The sequence below is a fragment of the Talaromyces amestolkiae genome (genome assembly GCF_001896365.1).
Source record: "Talaromyces amestolkiae strain CIB chromosome Unknown scaffold1.1, whole genome shotgun sequence".
Classification (NCBI taxonomy): Eukaryota; Fungi; Ascomycota; class Eurotiomycetes; order Eurotiales; family Trichocomaceae; genus Talaromyces; species Talaromyces amestolkiae.
This window is the reverse complement of record NW_024468037.1, coordinates 262,002-280,876: the sequence shown is the minus strand read 5'-3', so window position 1 is coordinate 280,876 and position 18,875 is coordinate 262,002. Positions and strand designations below refer to the sequence as shown.

Sequence of the window (18,875 nt, the reverse complement as noted above, 5' to 3'; positions counted from 1 at the left end):
TCTTGATCGCTGGAGAGTCTGGGCTATCACGACACACCGCAATGAGGCATGCCGCCTCGTTTGACGACTCTTAGAAGGCTATCCCCTTCGACGCTTAATACGCGAAACAAGCTCAATGTTCACTTGCGCAGCCCTGGTTCATCATCAGTCTTTTCTTCGGTTTTCTTTTCTACAACTACGAGATTCCATGCTCGTAGCCACGAGCCTACATACTATGAAATCCTCAATGTGCCGGTGACCGCGACAGCCGCCGAAATAAAAAAGTGCGTACCTACCAACCAGAAACCGTAATCCATTAATCTAGACTTGATCCTAACGACTCTCGGGTATAGACAATTCTACGCTCTCTCCCTAAAACACCACCCAGACCGCAACCGCTCCGACCCCAAAGCAACCGAACGCTTTGCCACAATCTCTTCTGCGTACCACATCCTCGGCGACAGCCACAAACGCGCGCGCTACGATCTCGATCATGGCATCGGCAGTACGTCCACCCATGGAGGAACGCATACACATCCCATGGGTAGCCACAGCAGTGCCGGCGCAACGTATGCCGGGTCTAGACCAGCGAGTGGATTGAGTAAACGACGCACGGCGTTTAGGGGTCCTCCGCCTAGTTTTTATGCGCATGGGGGATATGGCGCGAGACAGCAGCAGCAGCAGGGGGCGCCGGGGGGTCATTATACTAGTACCGGTGGCCCGGCCAGTCCAGGGGCACAAAACAGCGAAGATCCGACGTCTTTTATTAACGATAATCCCGTCTGGCATTTTAATGCAAAGGGACATTACAAGACTCAGGCAGCGGAGGATGCGCGACGGAAAGAGAGAAGATCGCAGCAGATGCAGCGTGAGCGCGAGATTTTGGAGGCCGAGAGGGGCGGGAGTTTTGTGTTGAGGTTTGTGATTGTTTCGGGGATTTTGCTTGTTACGGCTGCTTTTGGGGCGTTGGTGAGTGAGGGTAGTACTGCTGCTGCTGGGCCTAGCAGTAAGACAGGGAGATCGCAACATAAAGGAAGGAATCGGGAGACTTGATGTAATAGTAAAGGAGGATAAGTGATTTACCACGCTATGTATATAATACCTTTGAGATGCCCACTGTATAATAGACAGCTTTCACAAGCCTGACATAATATTACTTTCATATGTTTTACCTTGAATGGAAGAGTTGTGACAAAGGAAATTCTTGTTTATTTGATATACAGATAGCTGTCAGTAGCACAATTAGATAACAGGTGCATGTTTCCGTTTAAAACACACCCCATTGTAAAAACCGGATGCGCCAAATCGCACGTCACTGGCTTCGTCGAGTCCGACTCAAGAAACGCCCACTCAAAGTCACTATTACAAGAAGGTGAAAATAGAAAGAAACAAATCGCGGTATCAAAGAACCACGCATACTCTATTACGCAGACGTTCCATGAGTCGACCAAACAAGGCGAGATCAATACGGAATACCTTCATCCGGGGTATCTCATTTGTTTGGTTTGGTAGAGGACACTTAACCCTCGAAGGTGAAGCTGGCACCGACCTTGTGGGCAGCCTGGTTGAGGTTCTGGGTGTCGAAGGAAGCGCCCAAGCCGAGGGTGACACCAGGGCGGAGGAGGACGTTGTAAGCGAGAGCGGCAATACCGCGGTCGTTGATCTTAGCCTGTTGTAGAAATGTATTAGCATGAGAATGCGACAGTTGGGCTGTTGTGTCCATGTTGACTTATTGACTTACCTTAGCGAAGGAAGAGGGGTCAAGACGGTACTTGCTGGCAACTTCCAAACCGACATTGTTGCCGGCCTTGGAGTCCCAGGTAGCCTTGGCACCAGCCTCAACCTGAGCGTTCACGCGGTGGTAGTAGCTGGCAGAGAAGACGGAGAGGTTGTTGCTGGCAGTAATGGCAGCAGAGTACTGGGGAAGGCTGTAACCAACGGCAGCGGAGTACTTGGTGATGGCAGCCTTCTGGACATCGTAACCACCCTCAGCACCGACGAGGAAACCCTCGTGGCCAAGGACAACATCGAGGTTGGCAGTAGGGCCCTTCAAGAGATCGAAGAAAGCACGGGCGTTAAGGTTGGGCTGCTTGAAGTAGAGGTTGAGCTTGGCACCCTTGGACTGAGAGGTGGGCAAGTACTGGGTGAGGATCTCAGCCTTGAGGCCCTTGGTGATGTTGTTGTCGAGCTCGAGCTTGGTGTCGAGAGCGTTGGCAGTGGTCCAGGCCTGGGTGAGGGTGAGGCCTGATCTCCGTTAGTATTCGAGTCCGTTCCGTCTCTGCTGCTCGGAGCTCCGAAACAAGGATGAAACAGCAACTCATGTATAAGGATTCATACCGATGGGCTTGTCAACGTATTTGGCTTCAAGCTGTTGTAGGTATCAATTAGCTTAATTCACGTGTAGAAGTAAGAGAATAGTTTAACTAACAGAGCCACCGATGGGACCGTCGTGGGTGGACTTTCCCTTCACGGTGAAGGTGACGCCATTGGGGGCATTGGACTTAACCTCAATGCTGGCTAGAGCGACAAATGTTAGTCAAAATATTCCTTTATTGAAATATACAAAGGCAATTGCAGCTATCGAAGCACTTACCAGGGCTGGTGTGGTAGAAATCCTTGTTGAGGAGCTACATGAAGAGTCGTTAGTACAACACCCAGCTAAGGTTAACCGCGGATGCAAAGATTTCGAGATGCTCACATCGTTAGCCGCCTTGGCGATGTCGGAGAAAGCAGCAGGAGCAGCCATTGTGAATGATAGATGGTATGAGGGTGGTAGAAAAGTTGTTTAGACGGACGTGTTGATGTTGTGATGTAGTTAGCAGGAGAAGAAAGGAGTCGGGCTGGGATGGGAGGAAAAAGCGCGGAACAACTCCCAGGAACTGGTTGGGGGGAAACAGACAGAAAGAGAGAGCAGAGCCACGGGGCAGCCCGCGTTGGCGGTGATTGGCTGATCTGATCCATGCCGGCAGAAGTCGCCGAGTGGTGATCAACATCCAATCAGAGGCCGAGTTGCCCTTCGCATTATGTCACCGGCTACCTTTATTGCGTGCCTAGACTTTGAGGCATCAACCTACAGCCATAAGTGAACTGCCGAGGCAACCGGACATATATACAACAGTAATAATAACAATTCATTCACTCTCTAATACATGCCCGAAATAATCCCTATCATTGCGTCAACCTTTCTAGATGAGATATATAAGAAAAATTCCTGGAAGAAACAAAGATGTGGAATTCTAATCAAAATAGTCCTCGATAACAAAAAAAATAGGTACCTACGCCCCACAATGTTCAGTATTCATCGCCCAGTTGGTATCAATGACGGATTTTTTAGGGTTCTCTAAGCTGCGTTTTCGTACTTGGCAACGTGAGTTGCGATGGCACTATGGCTCCATTAGTCATGCCTTTTGACGGAGGAAGAAGTGTGTTGCTTACCGTCCACTAGGATCAGTCTGCTTGGACCATGTTGGCACCCAGCGCTCAACAGTGTTTGCACAAGAAGGAGGGAAGTGCTCGTCGAACATCATGCGGTACCAGTAACTAGAACATGTCAGGAATTCTGCGGGTATATACTAGGTTTGGGGTATACGTACGCCTCCTTGGTGGCAGGAATGTCATCACCCCATTCAGGCTTAGGGTTCTTCATCATCTCATCGGTAACGTGAAGCTCGGCGTTGTCCTTGAGTCCATCAATCCATCCGTATCCGACACCATCACTGAACTGCTCCTTTTGACGCCAGAGGATCTTGTCTGGCAGATAAGGTGCAACGTCTGGCTCATCAGAGGTATCGAATGCCTTTCGCAAGATGTACTTCTCAATGCGGTCTTTTGTGATCATCTTATCCTGGGGATCCACGTTCATGGAGGTCTCTAGGAACTGCTTGTCCAAGAATGGCACACGGGCTTCAAGACCCCATGCAGATGTGGATTTGTTGGCACGGAGACAATCTGCAAGGTGGAGGTTCTTCACTCTCCTGACAGTCTCAGCGTGGAATTCCTCCCTGTTGGGAGCAGCGTGGAAGTAGAGGTAGCCACCGAAGATTTCGTCACTACCCTCACCACTCAATACCATCTTGACACCAAGAGCCTTGATTTTCCTACTCAACAGGTACATGGGAGTCGAGGCACGGATAGTGGTGACGTCGTAGGTTTCAAGGTGGAAGATGACGTCGGAGAGCGCGTTGAGACCATCCTCAATGGTGAAGGTGAAGGCATGGTGGCGAGTGCCAAGGAAGTTAGCAACTTCAAGAGCGGCGGCGGTGTCAGGAGCACCAGGCAGCCCAATAGAGAACGAGTGCAATTGGGCGAGGACGGTCACGGTGGACAAGTCGTTCTCATCGTCAATGCCAACAAGCTCAGATTCGCCGTTGGTCGATGCAACCGAGCTTCCAGTCATTTGCAAATCTCTCGTGCGAAGAGTCTCGCGTTGTGCAATGGCGGCGACCAAGCTAGAATCCAAACCACCAGACAAAAGCACACCATAAGGAACTTCTGCCATAAGACGCTTGCGAACTGAACGCTCCAACATTTCACGGATAGCCTTATAGTCGACAGGGGTCGAGGGTACGCGCTTGGGGTCCCACCAGGTGGGTTCGAAGTAACGGGTCATGGTGTCGGTCTTGGAGTCGTAAACGTGGCCAGGGGGAAAAGCAACGATCTTGTCGCAAACGGGGTGCAGACTCTTCAATTCGGAGGCGAAGTAAACGGCACCAGGAGTCTCGGAAGACCAGCCTTGGTAGAAGCTGGTGATACCGATAGGATCACGGGCTGCGATAACACGGTCTTCCGTGGCATCGTAAAGGACCCAGGAAAACATTCCATCGAGGTGTTTAGGAGCGTCGACACCATATTTCATGTACTATCCCATGTCAGAATAGTCTTTTTGAAGACGATCGGTCTCAACATACCAATGGGATGATAACCTCGCAGTCGGAATGTGTCTTATACTTATAGCTGGGGTCCAGGGATTTTCTGAGGATACGATGGTTATAGATTTCTCCGTTGACGGCGAGGGCGATGGAGGAGTCCTCGTTGACGAGGGGCTGGGACCCAGAGTCTATGCATATCAGTAAGCGACACGCTGATCAGGTCGAAGCAAAGACGGAAAATCATACCAACACCGACGATACTTAGACGCTCGTGGACGAGAACTGTTGCGCAAAAAGCAATGAGTCATCACATCCGGATCAACCTATAATTTGAATATCTCCTTACTAGTCTTGTTCTTGATGAAGCTTCCGCCTGAGTAGTTGTTATAACGTCAGTTCAATCCATTTCATCATCCGGAATTGTTGTTATCGTCAGAACTCACTCCAATCGGGGCCACGATGACGGATGCTGAAAGCGCACACGATATTAGCCTGGGCTTTTAAGTTGGGGGTTAGAGAATATTCTTACGCTTTTGCCATCCGCAAAGCCGTAGGCTTGAACTTCTGGACATCGGGATGACTGTCAAAAAGCTGTTGTTAGCAATTGCTTGTTCGATGTGTTCGACCATGATTTCTCCCCTTGCCCCCCCAGCATACAAAATCTTTGCGGGGCAGCAACAAAAAAAAAAAGAGAGAGCCAGGGTGAAAGTCAAAGACGTACTGATGACAAGCGAAGATTCCACACATATTGACGGACTGTGATTTCGCAATTGGAATCGCGAAAGGCGTTAGAATTGAATGCGCTGAGCTGGTCTTTTGAAAGAACAAGAAAAGAAAGCAAGTAGTTTAAGCGGCGATATTGTGAGGGCGGGACAGTGGCCGAATGTACCGCGAAATCGGAGCGATTGGGGCCTGTGAGTGGTGGGTGACTCATACGATGACCGATAAGATAACGAAACAATAAGTCGTCTCTGATTGGTCAGATCACTTTCAGGCATTTTCAGGCATGATTTCTGACAGCGAAATAGCCCTAATTGACCGAGTTGTCTTTTTATTATCATGCTATTGCAGCGTTCACATCACCCTGACCCCACGGAATCGGTCACGATTGATCACTCCGATCTCGACATGGTTCATATACGAGGTTCGGGTAATGGAACTAGCAAGCGAAAAGAAAAAGAAACCAGATGTCTTGGTTACTCAACCCCAGAAGTAACAACAAACATCGGCCCGCAACAGGAAGAGGATACCTGACGATCCATCCCTAATTGTATGTCTACCTCATAAATATTGGCGAAGATCGGACTAACGATGAGGATGCGAGTCGAAATGGTAACATGCCTCGTTCTCCGGTGAGATGAACGAGGTAGAACGTTTACTGCCGCAGTCACAAGTGGTATAGAAAGATGCACGTTGATGCACCCGGTGACCAGCAGTGTGGGGGTTGAGGCTATGAATATCAAGATATACCCTAATACCCCGGAAATTGCGGCAAGTCAGGCACTCGTCAAATTCCATTGAAACGAGCCAAGTCAATTTGGCAAAAAAGAAGAGGCGATAGCAGTGGTATTGGGACTTGGAAGGTTACTTGGCCCCTTTCATAACGTCTGGATCATGATCTATGGGCGTCTGAACTATCCCTTCATATCCGTTTCCGCAGCTATACCAAGTGCTCTGCCACTTCTCCTCATATTGCAATCCAGACTGTAATAGCACCTGGAACAATCTTTCATATCCAATTTTCACACCTGAAACAAGTACAATTTCCCGTTCTTATTCTTCATACGTATATCTTCTTCAATGCCTATCATATGTTGCGCCACATCCACATCTCGTTCTGAGGCAGCCTGGAATCATTCAGGTCCAATGTCCTCATTAGACTCTCCTGCATGTCTCTGACTTTCAAGCTTCTTCTTGTTTCAATGTTGAATTCCGCTCGAGAATGCGTTTTCGTCAGTTTTCATAACCTTGTAAACAAAAGTAGGGATTCAGGAGGGACGTTTCGCCCTTACGGACTTAAGTCCTTTTTGTTGATTTATATTGTCCTTTACATTCACCCTTGAACAAAACACCGGCGACAAACAGTGGATACCTCGGCATGTTGGCAGTCTACCATGAGCTATAATATATGGCGAAATACACTGAGTTTTTATACTACACATGATACGCCTCCCACTTATATGAAGCTATTCGCATTTAAATTTTGTATAAAGGCCCTATAATATCTGAAATATCAGAATAAATGGTGCGATTTAGTGCGCCAACTCCGTGTAATAAAGATCTTTGGTGGGCCTCCGTAGTTAATCCTCTATACTGAAACCTGTGGTATGTCCCCATAGTGAGTCTCCGTAACTACAAAGTGAACTCTAAGAGGGGATATCGTTTGCAGAGCTTTGTGAGCTAGTACTATTGCTTAGAGGCATACTTAAAGATGTGCTCAGAGGCGGTGGGAGGGTGTGGGTTTTCCCTGTCGCTGATAAGTACGTAGAGATTGGCGTGTGGTATCCTGCTGAAATCTAGATGCATCTCCGCGAAAGAGCTCGAAAAGGTCGTCATCGCACACGATGCTATTGAGCCAAATCAGGAAATGTACACTAAAGTTGGAAACTCGATTGATGTTAGGGCTAAACATACGCTTTGGCGGTCTGCTTTGTGAACGTTGTTTCCTTTATTACGACTTTAGTGTCGATGCTATTGCTTGCATCTTTTGTGTGATTAAAGATGTACCTATATCCCTAAACCTCGAAATACTGGGCCATCATGATTCTCATCGCTAGTAAATATGGGAAACTTTGTAATTCTTTAACACGTTTGCCTTGGTTTGGATTGGGTTTAGTGATGTGTATTGGGAATACTCCCCGATTCCAGATTCTCCATGGACGGAGATTTGAAATGATCTGTTGGTCAGCATTTGGGAAGACCCTCGGCCTCGATCTTACTGAATGCAGTTTGGACTTAAATTGATCATTAGTATCGGGAGTGTCCTCTGGTATCATATATTCCTTGGAGATAACTTGAAGGCAAATTAATGATCAGCATTTGGAGTGCCTCTCAATCATATTTTTCATAAATATAATCTGATAATCAGTCATGTCACTAATGAAGAGAATAAAAAATAAGAAAGGACCGTCCTCAATCCTCCGGACTCCAAAACGCAATGGTATCGCTTTAATATGATGCAAATCGTGAATCATTGTTGAGACAACAAGGGAAGAGCTCTTGACCTAAGCATTCATGTCGGTTTAGGGTGCTGGATTCTCGCGGACAATTTGGCGTACTTTCTTTTCGTAAGCGGCACGATCTTTCTTGAAAAGGTTGTAAGCTTCAGCCTGCGCTGGGGATTCGGGGTTGGGGTCGTCGAGTAAGTCTTGGACGCCGATGAGAATCTCCTTGATTGTAATCGCAGGGCGCCATGCTTCTTCCTCATTCAAGATTGAAAGGCAAACGGTTCCGGAAGGGTAGACGTTTGGGTGAAACAGAGGAGGGACGAATTTGCCTGAACAAGAGAATCGTTAGCATTACTACTCACGGACTGGAATGGTAATTACGAAAATCATGAGATTGTCAATAAAGGTAAGGGATTGATGCGGGGTAAGACAGGCCAAGTCGAAAGAGTGTGGTAACTGCGAAAATGGAAGGAGAGTCAAACGAACATTTTGGTGGCTTGGTTGGGTACTCTGGATGATGGAATAGAGTTAGCTATGATCCCAGAAACGGCATATGAGGCCATCCAATATGCATAGAAAACGAACCTTCAGGAAAGATCAATTGAAGTTTGAACAAGCCGCCCTCCCAGAGGGTGCTGGACTTTCCGGGAATACCGCATTCCCAGTTCTTCATGTCAAGAACTCCTTGAGCGTTACGGTTGGGTTTGGCATAGAAGCCGAAAGGATGGTCCTTTCTCCACTGCTTTCTGTGCGTAGCGCATGTCAGTAAGGGATCATCGTCTTTCGAAAGAAATAAGAATCACCTCTCCTCAGTCAAGCGATTCAAGCAGAGACTCATTTTGCAGGACTCTTTGTGAATTCACGTAGTGATCGAAATTTGACCTTTATGGTTGGCTGAGTCGCCAGTTGAACCTGATCACAGTGTGTCGATGAGGATACGATGGTATGAGGAAATCGTTGAGAGAAACCGATTTCAGAGTAGTTGAGAAAGACAGAATATTATGAAGTAAAGTCGCGATGTTCTCTAAGCTTGAAGTGAGAAGACGAAGCCCGAGCTGTTTGATCTATCGCAAGTTGTAATGACTGCGAGCAGGGTGACGAGATGAAGTGCCTTTGACGGTTCTTGATCGGTGATATTGGCAGACGTAGTGAGATTCTTCAAGGTCGAAGAAATATGTGTGTTGTAAGCAGAGTGTGAGAGAGTAAGTGAGTTTGTAAGAGAGATAAAATTGTCGGGGAAGCGGCGCAGAAGGAGGAAGAAGGTTGAGCTCGGGCCAATCAGGTTTACCCCACGGCCCGCGGCCTCTTCCGACTGTCAGTCTGTTCTGCGTTATAATGTGATGTCACGTGCTTATATATTAGATGTATAGTAAGGATTTAAATGAGTTTTTCTTCTGATGATTTAGAAAGGCAGAGATAAAATTTTGCTTCAGAAATCAATATGTTCATTGGTCGCGGAAGAAACGAGGCTAGACTATTGATATACACCCTTTTCAAACTTCTCGGTGTCATAGAATTTGGCAGTAATCTTATTTCCATTGAATATCCGTCCTTCCAACGCGTTGACAGCCTAAACCAAGGGTGAGCGATAGTCCCAAGGTGAGCGTTTCATCAAAAGGGTGAACTTACTCGTAAAGCTGATAATTGAGCAGTGAATTTGACAAACACTGGAATTGGGTCATTGCTTTCCCGGTGTACGAAGACTCTTTCGACACGGCCATACTTGAGTATTGTTAGCACTGGCTCAGATGAATCGACGCGAGTAGAGTATCGTACCTTTTCGTTGCATTCTTCGCCTATCTCCTGCATGAGACCGCCCCCTTGGCTGTTGTCCAATTCGTTCGCCAAATCCATACCGTCTAGCATGCCGTATAGTACAATAACTTCACTCATTGGCCCGAACTTTCCTTCTTCCTCGTTCTTCTTCTTGCTAGCGATAATCTTGCCACGACCTGCAGGTGTTGCAAAGCCTCCGCCTTCTGAATCCGGTTTCTTCTTTGACTTCTCTACTTTCACTTGTAACGCGTTGACAATTCCGGTGCCGGTAGCACCCAAACCAGACCCCTTGGTCCAGCCATATTTTGCCATGAGACGTTCAGCGAAGCCTTTTTGTCCTGGCCGTAGGGAGCGAGGGGCTTCCTCTCCTTCATCCTGTACCGGCTCTTCCTCGGCGAAAACAGCCTCGAGCTCCTCTTCTGTCGCTGGTATATCTTCTGGGGCAGGAGGTAATGTATACCGTACCGGTGCGCGCGATATCGTCGCCGAAGCAGGTTGAAAGGCCGACATTGACGGTTTGCTAGGAACTTGGGGTTGTTCCGGAGGCGGAGGAGGCGGTGGTTGCTGGCTCATCTGGAGCCTTCGCGCATAGGCATCGTCTCCTGTAGCTTCATTTGGTATAGCGGCCGGCGGAGGCGGAGGTTGGTAATCTATATCTTCCATGTCCACTTCATGGTCTTGTTCTCTAGTCCTCTGGAACCGCTGTGCGTAGACATCTTCACCACTGTCGTTGGACAATACCTTCGACGTGTCATTGAGGTTGGCCGGCGGCGCAAAGTTATAGGAAGGAGGAGCGAATTGCCCTGCACATCATCAATAAGGTTTCTCGAATGGGTAGAAAGAATGACCCACGGTTCCGTGGCAGCGGAGATTCATCGTCACTATCGTAGTCATTGCTGCGTCGCCTAGCCATACGATGCGCATACAGCCGATCTTTCCATTCTCTCACTTCTCGTATTTTTTCATCGCTTCGTTTATATTCCTCATAATTGTTGGGCCTGGATGGATCGTAGATGTCGTCCCAGTTTGTAATCATTTCTGGTCCATCTCGGTTCTTCTTCCGCTTCTTGCGACCTCCACGTTGTCGTTTTTCCTGCCCATAAAAACCGTTCACATCGTCGTCATCGGCCGTCGAGGCCCAATCGGCGAGGGTGGTCTTGACCTGTAGGCGCGTAGACGAAGTTGTTGCAGCAGTCGTATAACCCGTCGCGGAGGGTGTTGATGCTGGCTTAGGGAATGCGGGTTTTGCCTTTGGCTTCTGATTTGGTAACTGCGGTCTCTTGATGGGTTGGAATCGCAAAGATGCTACAGTTTCGCGACACAGGAAGCGCCAACACACATGTGAGCAATCATAACGCAACAATTATCGCGGATAAATTAGAAAGGGTAATGCGCTACCGGCACTTTTTTGTTGCTTATCTGCAGAAGTTTCGTCTGTATCTATGCCCCCTTCAGAGCTCTGCGTGAAGAGTACCGGGGCTTTGGCTATCGTCCCCGGAGCTGTAGAGCTCTCGGAAGCTGGATCGAGAAGGTTTGCGTACAGCGAAAGTCCCCCGCTTTTGGATTGGGGTTGAGGCGGCATGTTGAAGGTTTGACCGGATGAAGAGCTAGCATCAGCGTATTTTCAAGGGGCGGATACACAGGTCGCGATGCGACAACAATGAGGTGCGAAACAAGCTCAACCAACGCAGGTCAAAGTTGAGGCCGCTCGATTGCTGCTGGGTGGAAGAAGACTTGGCATGTTTGCCGTGTTTGCACTCTTGTCATTTCACTTGAACATCGGCCAGCTGTACTTTGACTGCCACCTTGCCACGGTGCATTTGAATGTACGTAGCTTTAAAGGAATATGAGACCCTTCTCAGTTACCGACACATATATGATTGCAAATTCTGTCTTTGTTGTTAAGCCGCTCTTCTGGTCTACTATGTATAGAGAGCGCGATTAGACGAGGCTGGCGGCGGCCCGCAACAAACCGCTCCGGTCATCGGCTTCGGCCAGGCGTCGCAGCTCCCCGGCGAGAGTGCCAATGACAGCGCCTGAAAAAATAATAATTCCGAGCACCTCTCCGACCTAGGCATGCTTGCTATGACACAGCAGCTATTGAATCTCTAGAGTATTGTGAGTCGTGAGTCGTGAGTCATTGATCAGAGCTGCATTTCACAAATATTTAAAGGCGGCATCACTGTCTGTCTGGGCTACAGCTGATCTTTTTACAGTCATTTAGTCGTCACCGCACAACAAAGGATGAGGCTTTCACATCAATTCGCGCGCAACACATTGTTGCGCGCAAGCAAAACTCAATATACAACTCCATCGCTCGGTTCCTCCCTGTGGAAGCGAGCATACAGCATCAAGCCTATCTCGGCCTCGGCAGAGCTGCCAGGTGTTGATCCCTCCCAGCTCGAGATTACCAAGACCAGCACACCCAAGGAGTTGACTCCGAATAGCCAATTGCAGTTCGGCAAGACTTTCACAGGTAAGTGCAACTTAAACGGGAAATGATATCCATGTCTATATACTCACTATTTGTATCATACAGATCATATGCTCTCGATTGAGTGGACTGCCACCGATGGATGGCTTACTCCTCGCATTGTGCCCTACCAGAACCTCAGCCTTGACCCCGCAACATGCGTGTTCCACTATGCTTTCGAATGTTTCGAGGGTATGAAGGCCTATAAAGACAAGGATGGCAAGATTCGTCTGTTCCGCCCTGACAAGAACATGGAGCGTCTTAACAAGTCATCTTCGCGAATTGCTCTTCCTACCATCAATGGCGACAGTCTTACCAAATTGATTGCGGAATTCACAAAGTTGGAGAGTCGATTCATTCCCAAGTGAGTCAAGTATTGTCTGTGCGCTCAATGCGTGATGGTAATTAACGATTGTGGTCTACGTAGTGAGAAAGGATATTCGCTGTATCTACGACCTACGATGATTGGTACACAAAAGACCATCGGAGTTGGCCCTCCAGGATCAGCTCTTCTTTTCGTGATTGCCAGCCCCGTCGGCCCATACTACCCTACCGGCTTCAAGGCTGTGTCTTTGGAAGCAACTGATTACGCTGTGCGTGCCTGGCCAGGTGGTGTCGGCGACAAAAAACTTGGCGCCAACTACGCTCCCTGCATAGTCCCCCAGCAAGAAGCCGCCTCTCGCGGGTTCCAGCAGAACTTGTGGCTGTTCGGTGAGGAGGAATATGTCACCGAAGTCGGTACTATGAACCTCTTCATGGCCATCAAGAACAAGGAAACCGGACAGAAGGAACTCTTGACCGCGCCTTTGGACGGTACGATCTTGGAGGGTGTCACGCGAGACTCCGTTCTCGGACTTGCTCGCGAGCGATTGGTGCCTGAGGGCTGGGTTGTGTCCGAACGTAAAGTGCGCATGTCAGAGCTCGCTGAGGCATCGGCTGAAGGACGGTTATTGGAAGTCTTCGGATCTGGTACGGCAGCTATTGTTAGCCCAGTTCGCAAGATCAGCTACAAGGGTCAATTGGTGGACTGTGGATTGCAGGAGAACGAGGAAGCCGGTGAGATTGCGCTTCGTATGAAGAATTGGATTGAGGGTATCCAGTATGGTGAGGAGAAGCACCCATGGAGGTAAGTCACTGCCCACGTTTAGCAGCCTGAAAAGGCAGCTGCTTTTTAAAGAGAGAAAGCTGACTTGTGGTTTTAGCTATGTCGTTGAGTAAAAATTTTCACTGCGATATTACTGAACTCGCATTGGAGGGCATTTTTGGAGTATGTAGATAAACGGGCGTCACTGGCTTGAAAAGTACGCTGAGATCAAAGAACAATTACGAAATGATTTTTCAGGGCCACTACAAAGTAGTAAAACAACCACGTGGAATCTTTGCATACATAGTAAAATCGCTGCTTGGGCATGGGGTCTACCTCGCCTCACGTCAGCACCATGAGTAAGCCACTATAAATCTTACTTCGAGATCTTACTCAACCAGAACTGATTCTTCTTACGTACGTATCTCACTTGAGGAGTGCATCCCCCCGATTTCTTGAGGCCTCTTTTCAGAGTACCTCGATACCTAGGTCATGGCTGAATATGTTTCTTGCTTTCCTCATCGCTGAAAAATAGTAGCACCCATCTTCACTGATCCCATGACTAGCCTACACCTCTTATCACCCTATTCTCAACTGTCTAGCTATACTCGGATGTATACATCCCTCTTCACATCTATGGATCCTTCCAAGGTCCACCTCCAAAGGGTCTTTCGGGGCCATAATCGTTACTGAAGTCCCACGGACGTATATCTCTTTTGCCACTAACGAAACTGATTTCAGGAATATATGAAATATGTAAACCTTCATAAGAACCTTACCTACCTAGTGTAATTATGACCCCTATCACTGCAGTTGCAGTGTGGAATCATGCTAAACTAGTTTGGACTTAGATATCTTACCTTTTCATGTGGGCACGTACATCGCCACTGGAAAGGGATTCTTCAACGTCATTTGTCAATCTTTCGATTAGATGCCCCAGGAGCGTAGAAGACATATTTTGGGCTTCTATACCGGCCTACGAGCCAGATACATAGCGGAAATCGTTCGGACTTTGCTTTGTAAGAATGACAAGTTCGCGGAGGAGGAGGTTCCATCTTATGTTGGTTACTTACTATAAGTCAAGCCTTGATTTCTGGCTTACCAGTTCCGTGAAAAGTGACTGGATACTGTCAATGAGATTTATGATGAAGAAAGGTTTGCATCTGATGGCAGACCTATGTACCGTATCACTGCTACTTACGGCATTGTGTGATGCTCTTGATCTATTTTCGACCAACCCGAAATGGCATATGCCTCATGTGAACTAGGCGCAAAAGCAGAAATATCAGAATGAAGTCTCATGGATATCCCCGTTCTTTGATAGGTTTACAGGTACATAGAGCTACGTACTTAATGGCAAAAGAAGGTTTTTCATCAATCTACTACGTACGTAGTAGGTCAGGACTATATTTAGGGTTGGGGGGCATTTCGCGTGTTCGCTATGGCCTTTTTATCCACTGAAATATGTAATATCATTGGTCAGTCCTTTCAGCATGCATATTATGAAGCAGAATGTGAAGAAAGATGCATGACTCGCGCGTTGGTCAGGGGGTTAACAAGTCGATCTGCGTTGCACCTGCGTCGGATGCTACTCGAAACACTTCTTGATACCTGCTGAAAATGACAGTGTAGACGAGGTACGTAGTGAATGAGACAGTCTAGAGTCAGTATTTTCCTCAGAGTCCTCACATATTAAAACTCACTTATTGTAGAACAAGTCAAGCTACCTCGCAGGACCAAAGAGAGACTGATTTGTGGAGATTAGTTGTATATGGCAAATGCTAAATTGTGTTCTGGGAACAGACTGTCAAGCATGTTTGGTCTTGTCGACCGTTTTTATGCCCATTCTAAACTAATGATACGACCCTAGACCTTGAAAGAACACTGTGACTTGGATGACCGCGCTACGTGACTTGTCAGGGGTGGAATTGTTTGGCGCACTAGTACTAGCAGTCACTGCAGCTAGCGGAGTAGCGGTGTACGTAGCGTGTCTTTTGATTTTATAAGTTTACTATTGGTAGGTGCCGGGTATCATAATCGGGTTTAATCTCGAGTTCCTGAAATGAATATGTGTAACGTTACCACGTAGTAGGTTCTGATGAAGGAGTCTCTTGAGGGTAAGTACGTATACGTGCTCTTAAGTGTTCAACAACTCACACTATCATCCCCAGGGTGTGTGGGAAATGCAGAAACATCTTTAACCACGTGTGCCCCTCTATTATTTTATCTTAAACTACATGACACCCAAGTGACTTGGCAGCTAAATTAGCTGTAATCTCAGCACATTTTATACTCTATTCAGCCCTACATACTTTGCGTGTGGGGGTGCTTTCCCACATCCAACAGCACAGGATTGACTAGACTAGTGCAGAAAGAATTTGTCTAGAATCAGGGCTTATGCCGACGCACCAGGCGAAGCACGCTGCACCGCTGGTATGTATGTATCGAGGGCGTATTGTGCTGAGTAATGAAGCTCCCGTGATGGACCGCTTTTCTTCTTCTCACGTTGACGTTGTGGCCGCAATGCTAAGTTTTGTTGAGGCTAGTTTCGTTTCACGGTCCGAACTGGGCATTCATTTGACACAGATCTGTTTTGGGCTCTGGTATGTTTAAACTCTATTCTTAATTGCGTAGCATTAGTACTTGGTAGAATGGACGATAGATGGCGGCCGTGAGGATCCTCGATTGAGAATCCCTCATTAGAGAACCGATTTGATAGATTTTCGTACAAACTACGAAGCATGTGCTTATTTGAACAACCGAGACACCACGTATTGAATAGAGTCGATGATCAAGTACGTAGTAAATTGCCACTGGTGGCTACGTGTATGAAAGCGCCAGTAATGGGGCAGAGAGGAGTCGAGAAATAAGGGTCTGACTTTGAACTTTGTCAGATGGTCCGCTCTGTAAACTATACTACGGATGTAGCACGATAGGCTTCATTACTCTAGGTTCCTAGAGCAGCAGGCTAGCAGGCAAAGAGGCAGGAACTTCCGAAACCGAGCAGTGAAGGGCTAGATGGCTAGTCATGTACGGAGTGGATCCTCTTTTGATCTCTAGGTAAGAGAACGCGAGACTCGCGAAGCTAATTTAATTTGAACCGCACTAAAGTCACCTAAAGGAACCTATAAGCTATAACGGTCAAATTTAAGTAAGTTGATTGGCTACTTCGTAAAATTTCCTCAAATGGGTAATCGCGCAATGTGTGGAAGCCATCCTGACTGGTTATCCTTACGGCTCCTTCATGATATTGCCATATTGGAATAACACTTCCTCAAGGCCCCAGTCATTGTGGACCTGGCATCGTTCATATGGAAAGAGTCGCGATTTACCCCAAACTCTTTCGAGTTCTGGCGCCAACGAATCTACATCATCTTTCCCGGGACTTGAAGTGAGGCATAACATTCTTTTTCACTTAGGGTATACAGTCTCACTAATACGCTAAGCCTCGTATTTACATTCATTCGTGGTCTCCAAGAAACAGAGTGAGTGCGTGCGCTGGATGTGCGAAGTATGTACATAGTACGTAAAAACTAAGAGTCTGGACAGCCCTAAGATCGCCATCATATGACCTCAGCCCCCGAGTTAGAGATAGCACTGAGTCCTGACGTTGAATTCTTGGAAAGCCGAAGAATGTGGGTTTGAATCGGAATTAGCGACTTGATGTCGGACATTTTCGGTCGAAAATTTGACGAGATCAAGTTTACACCGCTGCCTATTTAGATTAGATATCGTCCTCTGGAAATGAGGATACTTAGTGGTATATTTTACTCGTTTGGAGATTTTGCGTTTTCACCGAAGCTGAAGGGCTTGTTTCAGGCTTCTAACTCTGTTCATTATGTACACAATTATATACTTTGATAGTGGAGAGGTGCCTTGAAGACCGTAATGCAGGGGGGCTTTGGATGGCAAAGGTGAGCACTTTGGGACCATGCTGAACAATGTGTTAAGCACCCACATCATAACAACTTTGCTCGAGCAATAAAAGCGTAAGCAATTGTGTTGTGCACCCGCTCGAGAAATCTAAATATGACTCGAAGCTGATGAGGCACCTCACACATTTTACTCCTCGTGAAGCTATTTTTCCAAGGCATAACTTGAAGTGGTGCACATGTTTCCAAGCAACTGACAAGCTAATGGCCTACGAAGCCCCTGACAGTGGCCGCACATGATATCCTCAAGAACTTTTCAACAGTGCGGCAAATATCTGAAACCTGCCCACCAACTGGGTACAACATAGATCTCAAAAGCGACCTCGAGTTTCCTGATTCAAGATTGTCAACGATAGCCTGATGCGTTACCTACATAATCCCTGGTGATATTATTTCAACATGTGTGTATGAGTATGATTACTGAATTATCCAAATTAACAAATTGACTGGAAAACATCTGGACTAATTATTTACGAAGGCCATTTAGGGAATACCGCCATGTGCATGCAGCCGAACTTTTCCCGAAAAGGGAAATCATTTCAGGATCACCCCACGTTTCGAACGGAACTGTCCATTTAAAGTCCGGCCGCCTAAGCCAGCTTTGGATTAGGCACCACCTGCTCCAACGGGCTGTGGCATTAGGGTTTGATTTTCAGGGGGCCTGACTGGCTCACTCAACCCACACCTGCGAGATTCTACATAATTAGCAGAAAGAGAGAAGATTACTCACTCCGTAAGTCCGTACGCTTGCTGGAGGGAGACATAGGTATCAATCAATACGACGGTTACGACCTACGTATATGAAGATCAGATTGTGTGCGAATACTACGTAGGTCTACTATGTATGGGATTAATAACCGCTAATACATCGTCAGTTCTCTGCCTCGCTTGAGTATCAGGAGTCAATTATTTTCAAGCATAGGCTTATAACACAACGGAGTGTTCCGTACAATCCTCTGGATTGAGGGTCGGATTGTCGAAGCGGACTCGAAAACCTTTTCAGGTTTGCTATGCCAGCGTTGACGCACTGCGCCGTGTGCCACGTTCATAATTAGGAAGTTCCGGTAATCGAGAAGCCAGAGATCCTCCGCGGGGTGAATACCGCGCTACGTATGCCGTATGAACTTACTGTATCATATCTACGGCCGTAAAGGAGTAGCATAGTAAAGTGTGCGGGATTAAGAGCTAGGCCGAAATTAGTTAACGATGGATGAAGCAATGAAGCATTCCCAGCCCGAACCCTGCTTATCTTCCCGAAAGTCCCTGCCATGGCAGTTGAGCACATTTTTTTTTTTTTTTAGAAAAAACCGGAACAGCTTCTGAGCTGATTGGCCACTACGGTAGGATTCAAGGTTGATACGTAAAACGATGGACTCTGTGGCACTGGGGCTAAAATAGGGTCCCCCACCACCTAGTCTATATTTGGGACGAGTCTTCCCACGAAGTGAAGAATTGAGCTGAAACTGGAGCGCTATGCAGGACAGCTGATAAATTCAAAAGATCTAGAATTGACTGACTATGCACTGGAGGAGATATGAATGGGCAAAAAATAAACTTTCGTAAGCTCATACTTGGTGCATTGAGAACTAATTAATG

At 47.2% G+C, this 18,875-nt stretch overlaps 6 protein-coding genes across 6 annotated transcripts; 2 read left to right on the top strand and 4 right to left on the bottom strand.

Moving 5' to 3' along the window:
- Positions 1 to 48: 48 nt before the first annotated feature.
- On the top strand, positions 49 to 1,032 carry BHQ10_000090 (uncharacterized protein; the record flags this gene model as incomplete). The annotated part of the gene is made up of 2 exons (XM_040881867.1): positions 49 to 263; positions 333 to 1,032. 2 exons carry the CDS (start codon positions 49 to 51, stop codon positions 1,030 to 1,032), a joined length of 915 nt encoding a protein of 304 aa, XP_040728595.1.
- Positions 1,033 to 1,498: 466 nt separating this feature from the next.
- Positions 1,499 to 2,725, bottom strand: BHQ10_000089 (uncharacterized protein; the record flags this gene model as incomplete). The annotated part of the gene is made up of 6 exons (XM_040881755.1): positions 1,499 to 1,648; positions 1,721 to 2,223; positions 2,317 to 2,347; positions 2,408 to 2,496; positions 2,573 to 2,606; positions 2,678 to 2,725. The coding sequence occupies 6 exons, from the start codon at positions 2,723 to 2,725 to the stop codon at positions 1,499 to 1,501; spliced, it is 855 nt and encodes a 284-aa protein (XP_040728594.1).
- A 594-nt stretch (positions 2,726 to 3,319) lies between these two features.
- BHQ10_000088 (uncharacterized protein) lies at positions 3,320 to 5,594 on the bottom strand (the record flags this gene model as incomplete). The annotated part of the gene is made up of 9 exons (XM_040881644.1): positions 3,320 to 3,362; positions 3,415 to 3,519; positions 3,573 to 4,837; positions 4,887 to 5,035; positions 5,094 to 5,129; positions 5,194 to 5,220; positions 5,291 to 5,316; positions 5,377 to 5,427; positions 5,569 to 5,594. 9 exons carry the CDS (start codon positions 5,592 to 5,594, stop codon positions 3,320 to 3,322), a joined length of 1,728 nt encoding a protein of 575 aa, XP_040728593.1.
- Positions 5,595 to 8,089: 2,495 nt separating this feature from the next.
- BHQ10_000087 (uncharacterized protein) lies at positions 8,090 to 8,852 on the bottom strand (the record flags this gene model as incomplete). The annotated part of the gene is made up of 4 exons (XM_040881533.1): positions 8,090 to 8,343; positions 8,501 to 8,524; positions 8,600 to 8,760; positions 8,818 to 8,852. 4 exons carry the CDS (start codon positions 8,850 to 8,852, stop codon positions 8,090 to 8,092), a joined length of 474 nt encoding a protein of 157 aa, XP_040728592.1.
- A 636-nt stretch (positions 8,853 to 9,488) lies between these two features.
- BHQ10_000086 (uncharacterized protein) lies at positions 9,489 to 11,372 on the bottom strand (the record flags this gene model as incomplete). Its single annotated transcript, XM_040881422.1, has 5 exons — positions 9,489 to 9,584; positions 9,644 to 9,736; positions 9,791 to 10,593; positions 10,643 to 11,095; positions 11,189 to 11,372. The coding sequence occupies 5 exons, from the start codon at positions 11,370 to 11,372 to the stop codon at positions 9,489 to 9,491; spliced, it is 1,629 nt and encodes a 542-aa protein (XP_040728591.1).
- A 662-nt stretch (positions 11,373 to 12,034) lies between these two features.
- On the top strand, positions 12,035 to 13,481 carry BHQ10_000085 (uncharacterized protein; the record flags this gene model as incomplete). The annotated part of the gene is made up of 4 exons (XM_040881311.1): positions 12,035 to 12,266; positions 12,330 to 12,627; positions 12,691 to 13,389; positions 13,466 to 13,481. 4 exons carry the CDS (start codon positions 12,035 to 12,037, stop codon positions 13,479 to 13,481), a joined length of 1,245 nt encoding a protein of 414 aa, XP_040728590.1.
- Between the last annotated feature and the right edge of the window lie 5,394 nt (positions 13,482 to 18,875).